Genomic DNA, 10,708 nt, shown 5'->3' with positions numbered 1-10,708 from the left:
AAGCCTCATGCTGGACAAGTGCAAGAAAAATCATATCAGAAACAAGGGAAAACCTTTCTGAGTAAAGTATAATTGCCAGGCTCTAGCAAGGAGTCCAGTTGATTACTATATGCCACCACACCCTTAGCAATTTTAAACAAAAGTACAAATTAGAGGGTGAAGCAATTATCTCTTTTCTCTGTGAACAGTTACTTGAGAGGTTTTAAGGATATTTCTTTTTTATCTCTCTCAGTGGTAAACTTGTGAGAATAATCTCAATGACTGTCTCAACCTCATTTTCCACTTAGTTGTTCTGTTTTGTTTTTTTTTTTTTGTCTCAATTCTTGCTAAAGGATATTTAAAGTGATGAACACTAAAAATGCATGTGCACCATACACACACACACACACACACACACACACGATGATGAATAAAATCAAAAAGGCTGGGAAAGAAGCCAATTGCAGTCTGCTTCACTTTACTGTAGTTTGTGTCAGTTTTCTTTTTTTTTCTTCTTTAAATGTTTATTTACTTATATTTGAGAGAGGGAGAGGGAGCTCAAGCAGGAGAGGGGCAGCGGGAGGGGGGACACAAAATCTGAAGCAAAGGAGCAAAGGCTCAGAGCTGTCAAAGCAGAGCCTGACGTGGGGCTCGAACTGACAAACTGTGAAATCATGGCCTGAGCCAAAGTCGGCTGCTTAACGGTCTGAGCCACCCAGGTGTCCCATAAGTTTTCTTATTCCAGAACTTAACAATAGAAAAAAGATCAGATCAATACTTTTAAATATTCTATTGACAATATTAACATATTAATGTATCAAGATATTTTCAGGCAAGTAGATAAAGTAACTATGATCTGATTCATGATTTCTAAGGTTTTCTAGGTGTTAAAATGATGTAATGTTGTTCACTCTTGTCACTTAAACAAGTAGTCTTGTCCTGAACAGCAAATTTCCCTCCATACACACACAATTTGACATTATGTGGCACAGTCTTAATATAAAGGAAACATTGTATTTAGTGGCCTCCCTTAAAATCTAATTAAAATAGAAATGTTCTCTTCACTTGTGACATCAACAGGCCCTAAATTGTGTCTATGAGATGGTAAACATTCAAATGTATCCACAAAGCCAACTATTTTGGTATTTTCACAACCCGCACCCAATAAAAGATCTCATGTCAGTGACTGCTAATTCCATTAGGGGTGTTTTGTGTTGTTGTTGTTTTACACATGAACAAAAATATTTCATTTAAACCATTTTATTTATGGTGGAATTTCCAAAATTTCATATATCTTGAAACTATCCACAAAGTACTATTTTGTGCTTACATTAGAAAGAAGCATTCCTTATAAGAAAAGATCAAAATATATACCATTAGGCAGTATCATTATGTTTTTATTTAATACAATATCACCAAAGGGTTAATAAGAAAAACAAAAGTTAAATATATTTAAAGTTTCCTGTAACTGATTTCCAGATGTTCTAATGTTTTAAAGAAAAAAAATAAAGATCTAACAGCAGACATAATATTTTGATAAGCAATATTTATAAAAAATATAAGTTAAGCATTGCAACAAGCTACCTTCAATGAATTGCCCCCTATCAGAAAAAATATTATTGGAACTATATCTCTAAAGCAAAGAAGGTGGTAAAGTAGAAGGAGGAGGAAAGGAGGAAGAGAAGGATAAAGGAAATAAAGTATTAATTGCAATGGTGATTTTTTTTTTTAGTTAAATACACTTTCTTATAAAGTGGCAAAAAAATATTTACAAATTTACAACTGTGAGGAAATCTTTATATACAAGTTGTCTTGCTTTTGACCTTTTTGGGCTTCCTACCTCCTGTATAGTAGGCCCTCCTCATAGAACTGATCTAGACTACATTTTCAGTTCATAGCACATGATAAATGAGCCTGGAACTAGAGGCTCCCGGAGTTGCAGGCTGTGAATCCGTGCTGGCAACTAGGGAGGGAGAGGCTGGGTCCTGGAGAAGCACTCCAGGTTGCTCTGAGTTGGCGATTCGATCCACTATGCTGGATAAACAATCCAAGCTGGATAAGGTGCTTTTATCTGTGGCGTATACTAAGGATACAAGGAGAAAACCATTAAAAAAAATCCCAAATAGAGACACTTGCTTACATAGCCCCTTAAACTATAGGTCAGCAACTTTGACACCCAGAGGTCAGGTGGTCATAGAAAGCCTGATGGAGAAATTTGCAATAAATATCTAACAATTCATGGAGATGAACATAGGGAGTGGAGAAGCCTCCCAGTTAAATTTCAAGCAAAAGTGCACATGTGTGTGAATCTGTTAGAGGGATTTTGGACAAAAGATAAGTATCTAATTTGCTGCACCAAAACCTCCCCATGAGAACAATCCCTTCTATTCCTTCCCCAGCACAGCCTGGAAGACCAGACTCTGCTTTGACAGGCTGAATTGTGACATTGAACTGTTTTTTTGTTTGTTTTTTTTAACTCATCTTAAGTCCCACTCCTTACCATTTGGTACATCAGGACAATAGATGTTGTCAAAACTGCTGCTCTTTCTGGACCAGACAGGGCTGTTACACTCGGGCTATAATGCAAAACACAAAGGAAGTTTGTTTTGAGGTCTTGGCAAAAGATGCTCTGAGCTAGAGTGAGGTTGTTCTTGACCACCAGCTCTGCAAACTGACCACTCTCAACCACCTTCATTGCCTGGATTCAGGAGCCAAATTGTAAGGGCGCTGAGGTCAATCTCTGTGCTTGAAGAAGAGGAGAGCAGCAGCAAAGGGAAGAGGGAGGGGGTGGAATTCAGCAGCAATGTGCATTGGGTTAACCATGCAAAATGGATTGGAGTAGAAGGAAGCCACACTAATTCAGGGAGAGAACACTTTCCCAGGGCAAAAACACATTAAAACCTGGCAGCAATGGCACAAACGCCCTCTGAAAAGAATGCATCAACATCCCTTTCCAGCCAGGCCTCAGCGGAGCAGGGGCTGGGGCCATGTGGGCATTTCTCTCCATTTCGTCATTTAGTTACAACCTCTGGGGCAGTGGGAACTTCAGACAATTGCCTTTAGATATTTGTGTGTGGTGGGTTCTACATGTGGCATAGTTTATAAAAAAGAAACTGAGCAATGGGGAAGACAGGTTATTGATCATTTGCAACCACCTATCTCATATGACAACCCTTCCCTACAATGTTCACCTAGAACCTGGGAGGAAGTCCAACTAAAATCCTGTTCAACAGCTGTTTCCGGCATCTTTCTAAATGTGGCACCTCTCTTCTGGCTTCCCCACCCCTATCCACCAATAACCACTGAATATTTGGTTGCCTCACCTGGTTTAAAGGAGACGTAAGAATTTTTGGAAAAGACTGGGCTGACCAGTGCTATCTCTTACCATGCCGTCAGAGCAATTGGAGGTGGGGCTGGTGGGCTCAGAGCAACTCTGACCCGGCAGGCTGTAGTAGTTCTCCACCTGCTCCCTCAGCAGCTCCTGCAGGCTCTCGATGTAGCGGATGGCATTCCTGAGGATCTCCACCTTGGGCAGCCTCTGGTTGGGGTTGGTCGTGGTGCACCTCTTAAGCGTCTCGAAAGCCTGGTTGACCTTCTTCAGGCGTCTCCTCTCGCGCATGGTGGCAGCCTTCCGCCGATCCATGGTGGTAGACTTTCGCTTGCATGCTTTGCAAGCCCACATGAGACAGTGGCCGGCCTGGTGGTGGCCTGTAGGTGCCCGCACGTGCTCGTCCTCGTCTGAGCCTTGCAGCTCTGGTTTATGCGCCCCGAAGGCAGCCCCTCGGGGCTCAAACTCATCCCCGAACTCGCCCTCGGGGGACGGGATGCAGGAGCCATCATAGAAGTACTCGGAAGGTGAGAACTGGCAGCCATCCATCACCTCCATCCTCCGCGGTGAAGCAAGTGGTGCACCTGGACAGCAGCGAGAGAGACCGGGGAGAACCGAGAGCCTGGCGCCGAGGCGGGCCTGCAAATCCCCGGCGGAGCTCCCTGGTCGGTTTCTCTGGTAATTAACAAGGGCAAACGCCTGGCGGCCTGGGTCGGATGTGCTGGGGTTGGGGCTCTTTATATATTCTTGGGGGAGGGAGGCCGGCCCCAGTGGCCAGGCAGTATTAGCATATCCCACCACAACCCCCGCAGGGGCTGTCTGGGCAAACCTCCGCCTTTTCTCTAGAGACAATTTGCTGTTTACAGCCCCTTTTGACGCTAATGGTTTTACTGCATTTCTGCCGGGGAGGGGGTGAGGGGGATCGCTCCCCAACCGGCTCACTCGCACTCTCTACAGAAACCAAGGGATCACTTAAAGAGTGACACTGAATTGCTCCCACTTAAAAAAAAAAAAAAAAAAAAAAATCAATAAATAAAACTCCCCACTGTCAGCTGACACCAAAAGCCGAGCTGCCTTCCCAAACTTGGACGTGAGGAATTACCTTATTTTTAGGTGTTTGTTTCTACATGAACTTTCATTATCTCGGGAATTTTTTCAGTTGTGTGGACTGAATAACGGGTGCTAAAAACTTGAAGCGACACTTTCAATCATGGAGTGAGTCTAGATTTTTAAAAATCTTCTCTGATCAGATGGTCACTTTATAGGCTCTATGTTATTGAAGGGTGGGCAGGGAGGTTCCTTTTTTCCAAGACAGGGCTCTACATGTCTGTTCATCTGAAAGGAGGTGGGCTCAAGGGCCAGGTGCCCAGGAACAGTCTTCCCTTCCTTCCCCCTTCTGCACGTGTTTACTGAGCGCCTCATCCTTCCTACCAGGCCTTTGCTAGACCCTGAGCCAGCCAAAGATCCACATTGACTATACTTCTGTGATTTGTATTCGAAGAAAGTGCGTTTTGGACGGCGACCTCTCTTTCCAGGGGCGCGCGTTTCCTTCCTCCTCTTTCTGCTCCGCCCTGCCATTTCGACAGACTAAACAGCCAAGCTGGGCTTTGGGGTCGCTAATTTTCTGCTTTCAGGCGAACTAACACCGTTACAGATGCATCCCAGCTGCCGGCACAGCAATCCTTCTCCGCCCGTGTAAAATTTCCAGTTCAGACCTTGAGCAACTTCATACACTTGGGCGACAAAAGCCTTCCAAAAAAGCAATCACAGCGGGGGGTTTGGAACTTTGGTGGGTAGAAGAAGAGAGGGGAGGGCTGCCATTTAGGTGAGAATGAATCTATTTATTAATTGGCTGTTCCCATTGCCCCTCCACCCTTAACCAACTTCCAGATGCCTTGGAGTAGGGGCAGAAGGGGACGGTGCTGTTTATGTACAAGAAAAACCATCACTTAAGGTCTTAGTGGTCTTAAGTAGTCTGGAGTTTTGGAGCAAGGCTTGCAGCCCCATTGAAATAGGAGGGACTGTTCTCATCTCCATGTTCAGCCATCCAGTCCAGTAAGAGTCATGGCACCAAAATGATGGGGAGGGGTGCTTTCTTCTGTTACTTTTAAATAACATTATTTTCCTCAAGCAACCCTGGCTGGCTAATCCCATATCTTCAGGGATCAGAGAAGTGCTTTTTCTGGGTGAGATCTGCTCTCCAAAGTGAAGTCTCTGAAAAATACGGGCAGTAGAGTGACAGTCACTAAGGTTAGCTTCATGGTGCAGGGCTCTGCCCCCTTTCCCACGTTCATTCAACCATAAGACAGAGACACCACCCTCCCCCCACTCCCCCCTGAAAATCAAGGTCCCTTTCACACCAATGGGCTGCTTAATTGTCTGGCCAGTGGAAAATCCATCTGCAACTTATTTAGCACTATCAACAAGTGTATGCCTTTGAAATGAGTCTGGGTACCAAGGGCTGTACTAGATGAAAGAGTCAAGTTCCTAAAGGACTGAAGACCATCCACACCGGTGGAAACATTGGAATGCATACACATTGCTACCTCTGAAATACAGTAGTGGGGAGATAACCTCACCCAGGAATTCTCTGCCAAGTCACAGAGGTTCTGGCCAGCAGCAATACTGGCACTTTCTTTGGCTATGTGGTACCGACGTTATGTGCAGATTTGGGCACAAATCAACTTGCACCTCAGGGTTTAAGTGGAAGATCTCCCACCTGTCAGGTGATTTCTTCACACCACGCATGTGCTTTGTCCCTAATCCCTCCGCGTGGGATGTTTGTAGCAAACACTTTATCAAGACTTTTGTCTTTGCCAAGCACTGTTCTCAACCCTTTCCTTGCGTTCATTCATTGGCTACTTTCGACGACTCTGTGGGAATTATTTGTTAGATCCATTTTTAAAAGACGCTAACGGAAGCTCTGGGGGTCGGTAGTTTGCCCCAGGGCACACAGGATTGGAACCGAACATCCAGTTCTCTAGACCTTGCGCTCCTAGAGGTGAATTTTGTTGGTTTTCTTAGGTCAATGCCGGCTCAGTGAGTGCGCTTGAAGCTCCAGAGCAGAAACTCGCAAAGTCTGGGTCCCTGACGTCTCTCCCTCAGCTCGGGGCCTGGGAAGATGCTGTCACTCAGGAGGCTCTGTCAGTAACGGTAGTTTCAGAGGTTAGGGCTGTCTTTGGTAAGGTGATCTCAAAACAAATTTACCAGAGTGCCGCGGGCGAGTGGAACTAAAGAAGCCGCGAAAACACTAGCGCCCGGCGGCTTAATGGGACTTGCTGGGGGCGGGGGGGGGGGGGGGGGGGGGGGGGGGGGGGGGCTGCGGGGGGAGAACGGGGTCCGGGGTTGAGGACCCTTGGGACTCAAGCGCTGAAAATAGGATCTCAAAAACCAAAGTAAAAAATGACACAAAACTTTTAAGCCGCTGTCAATGGCGAGAGGCGAAAGAGAGAGGAACCAAACCAAAAACTAAACCCCCCCCCAAACCGGGACAGTATACGAAGAGGGAAGGAAGCCAGGGCCTGACAGACGGCTGGGGTCCCCCAGTTCAGGAGAGGTTCTGCTGGGACATCGTATAAGAGAAAATGAGAAATTGGGTGAGCCACACAGAGAAAAACAAGTTCTCGAGTGGGGAAACTGAACAAAGAACTATGAAAAAAATTTTAAAAAATCACTTAAAAAAGAGATCTTCTAGATTGGGTGCTCTTTCTCAAAATCAGACTAGACTGACTTTTGTTCCTCATAGAAAAGAGTAAAAACACAATCTGTTTTCCACTCATCAGTGGAGTGGATTTTTTAGGTGCAGAGGAAGATTCCATTAATTTACTTCATAACCAAGTTGTTAGAAATGACATTTTGACACTAACTACTAGGAAAACCTAACAGTTTTACAGAAAGGTAAAAACCTTACAGAAGGGAAGAAAATTAAGCCATGCATGGTATTATAAATGTATGCCACCCAAGGTTCTAGTGAAGTATATAGATTATTAAATTTTTTTCCACTTGACATTCTGCAGGAAAATAAATGCATGCTTGATTTTCTTACAATTTAGATTTAGTAGGTTTTAATTGCATAGACCTTTAAGTAATCACCAATCTTTTTTTTTAAGAACTTATTTTAGTTTAAGTATTATGGCAACAATCCTAGTGTTGATGGACAGACCCCACCAGCGAAACAATGCTCAGAGCTTCCTTTCCTAGTAAATTTTGCCTGCCCTAGGAATTCTGCATTATTGAAAATTCTCCATGCTTCTCTCACTGGGAGAAACCAAGTATACATCAAAAGATAAGTCCATTTCAATTCACTTCTGCCTCTGAGACCCTTAACAGCTCCTGGACACCTCTAGTTGTTCTAGAGATTTGTGCTTATCATATATGACTTCACAATGTGCTAAACAATTTCAAACTGCTATTAGCTCTGGGAACCAGGCACACCTAAGTAAACACATTAGTACCTGCCAAAGCTGCTGGAAGAATTTGTGGAGAAGACAGCTGAGGAAGACATTGGCCTCTGCTTGAATTCGAAGACTCCCAGGAGAGATCAAAGGCCCACCGGAGGGACTTTGAGCAGTCTTGAGAGTAGAGAAAGGAGCCAGTTCCTGCAGCATTATCTCTGTTTCAGCAGCACATGGCATAGCCATTCTATCTCACAGGCCGACTCTGAACTAGGCTTGCCAAAAAATCTCTTTTTCAGAACAAAACCTCTAGGACTGAGGGTCACCTTTTGTTGGAGAAATGTCTCGATGGCTTGGCTCTTTGAGGAAGCATCATGTTATTCCTAATTTACTAATGCATTAGATTAGGAAATGAGATATTTCAAAGTTTAAAGATGAATATTTTAAAAATATTTTTTTCCCAGACAGGGTGTTCTGGGAGGAGAATTTTGAGATAAATGATTATATATATATATATATATATATATATATGGTGTACATATATATATATATATATGGTGTACATATATATATATATATATATGGTGTACATATATATATATGGTGTACATATATATATATATATATATGGTGTACATATATATATATGGTGTACATATATATATATGGTGTACATATATATATATGGTGTACATATATATATGGTGTACATATGTGTGTGTGTGTGTGTGTGTGTATATATATATATATATATATATATATATGGTGCTAATAGAAAAGCACCAATGGAGAAATTGTAACTTTGAGTCAAAAATGTCTCAGTAAGGAGAGAGTTCACTTGAGTAACCCAAGACTTTTCTGCAGCCTCAATGGTAGTTGAGAACACTGACTTTCAGCACCATGCTCCCATCCCCCATACGTCTGAAGGGCTCTGAAAAAAATATATATGCAAATGAGTCCATTAGACATAAATGAATTTCAACTATGTTCAGGGCTGGAATTCAATGATCCAGGTGTGACGATTAAAGTTAGTTTGAAAAAGCTGACATTTGGCCTTTTGTAAATTATTTCTCGGGTAATATAAAAAAGAAAATCACTCATTTTAAAAATATTTGATAACTTTATGCCTACCTCTGGAAAGAGGCTGTGTTTAAATCCCCAATTGCTTATCTTTACCAAGTTATTATATCTTGATTTTCTGCTTCCATGGCCCTGTTTGTTTTGGCTTTGGCCTTAGTAAAGATTATCATCATTAATATCAAATGAAAACACTTTAATTGCAAACACACCAAGGATTTCATTGGAAAGCCTAATATGTCAGCTATAGCAGTAGAGGTCACATGAAGTCTTTGGGAAATATTTGCTCTATTTAACGAAAAGACCTCTATAGGCAAAACTTATTCCAAACAATTTCTCAAGTTACCTAGCTAGGAGAGATAGAGAAGATTGGGTTTGCAAAGACTAAATAAAATCCATCAGCAAATAAAGTCCATGAATTGATAAAAAGCATTCTGCTGCTACACAGTTTATAACACAGATCTTATTATAACTACATGTGCAGTCATAAAGTAAATTAGTGCACCTGGTCATTTATGATATTTGCTTTCAGTTGTGGCATGACTCTGTAGCACATATGCATACCTATATTTTAGACACATCTTTATTATATTTTATATATAACATGTGATGTGTATATACATAGTATGTGTCTATATATGTATGTATATATGTATACATGTATGTGTCTATATATGTATGTATATATGTATACATACACATATAGACACACACTTGAAGGAAAAATCTATATCGATTCCCAGGAAGAAAAAAATCATAGATACATAATAAGCATGGCTAATGGATATACTAACCACCAAGATATATTCATATTCATACATGTTCTGATTGGATAATTTGAAATACTTTACCGCTTATCTCTCATTCAATTACTGCCCTAATTTGGGGTTCACTAGCTAATCACTCTCGAGAAAGAATGTTTGGAAAACAATTGTTAAAGAGAACCAATTATTCTAGACCATAAATGTTCTTTCTTATTTTCCAAGGCTTTTCTTTCAGGGTGAAGGGGGATTGAGAGATCAGGCTGGAAGCCACTGATAGGTTCTGGCTCCAAGCCCTGGCTCTACACTTAAAATACAAGAACATCTCTGTTCCAAAGAATCCTTTTCTCAAAAGAAATAACAGTTTGTCTCCCACAAGTAGTTGTAGGATTATGAGTCAATATGCAAAATACTAAGAATGAGTCATTCATATTGCTGATTTCAGTGTTATTAATACTTTCCCCAAATAGCGCCTGCAAGGCAGGAAACGGTAACTGAAGGAATTGTGGCTTTCGGTGGAAGAGAAGCCTCCTGATGGTCAATTTAGATTTACTAATGAAAAATAAAGAGGGCCAAATAAATAGTATTTATTTGGTGCTCTGCTTTGGCTAAGCAAGCCCTTGATTGTGTGTCACCTCAGTGAAATCTTCACACCCGCAGTTAGGCACTATTATTGTTGTCACGATTATTTTATAAATGAGAAAACGAGAAGAGAGGGGCTGGGATAGCCCAAGGCTACACGGTAGCAGCCTGGATTGAATCTAGGTAGTCAGTGTCCACAGAGACTCAGCCGTTTGCATCCAGGAACACTCCCACCTGCTTTTCCCGAACCTCTGGGAGAGATTATATATCAGTGTCAGTTTCCTCTATGAACCTTCCTGCACTTTACACGTATTCTAGGAGAAACTAAAATTATCCAGGTGCTCGGAAGACAGAGTAACCATGACTTGGAGAGGCCCTTGGAGCCAGAAAAGGGGCAAGATACCGCTCCATGCCTGCAGGGGGCGCTGTCTGTGGCGGTGTCTGGAACTCCTGTGGTGTACAACAGGAATGTCCAGACTGTAGTTAGGAAGCAAGGTTGGGTTGGGAAATATTGAATAGGATTTGATTTTCGCATTTGTAAATTTAGCCTAGCTGTAGGGAAAAAGAGGGAAGAAGTTAAGGGTGGA

General features: G+C 42.2%; 1 protein-coding gene across 1 annotated transcript; it reads right to left on the bottom strand.

Annotated features, from left to right (window-relative positions):
• Window positions 1–1,223: 1,223 nt before the first annotated feature.
• Window positions 1,224–4,134, bottom strand: MYF5 (myogenic factor 5). Its single transcript, XM_060659753.3, has 3 exons — window positions 3,365–4,134; window positions 2,480–2,555; window positions 1,224–2,062 (listed from the first exon to the last, which is right to left on the bottom strand). Exons 1-3 carry the CDS (start codon window positions 3,863–3,865, stop codon window positions 1,872–1,874), a joined length of 768 nt encoding a protein of 255 aa, XP_060515736.1. The 5' UTR covers window positions 3,866–4,134; the 3' UTR covers window positions 1,224–1,871.
• Between the last annotated feature and the right edge of the window lie 6,574 nt (window positions 4,135–10,708).

This window comes from Panthera onca, chromosome B4 (genome assembly GCF_046562875.1).
Source record: "Panthera onca isolate mPanOnc1 chromosome B4, mPanOnc1 haplotype 2, whole genome shotgun sequence".
In the NCBI taxonomy this organism is placed as follows: Eukaryota; Metazoa; Chordata; class Mammalia; order Carnivora; family Felidae; genus Panthera; species Panthera onca.
Note: the sequence above shows the minus strand (reverse complement) of the source record. Positions and strands in the feature narration are given on the sequence as shown.

Excerpts from the sequence above, each read along its gene's own strand:
- MYF5 (XM_060659753.3), bottom strand. The coding sequence starts at position 3,865 with ATGGAGGTGATGGATGGCTGCCAGTTCTCACCTTCCGAGTACTTCTAT. Across the intron at positions 2,556-3,364 it reads CCAATTGCTCTGACGGCATG|CCCGAGTGTAACAGCCCTGT; the intron begins GTAAGAGATAGC and ends TTTGCATTATAG. Across the intron at positions 2,063-2,479 it reads TTGTCCTGATGTACCAAATG|TATACGCCACAGATAAAAGC; the intron begins GTAAGGAGTGGG and ends TTGTATCCTTAG.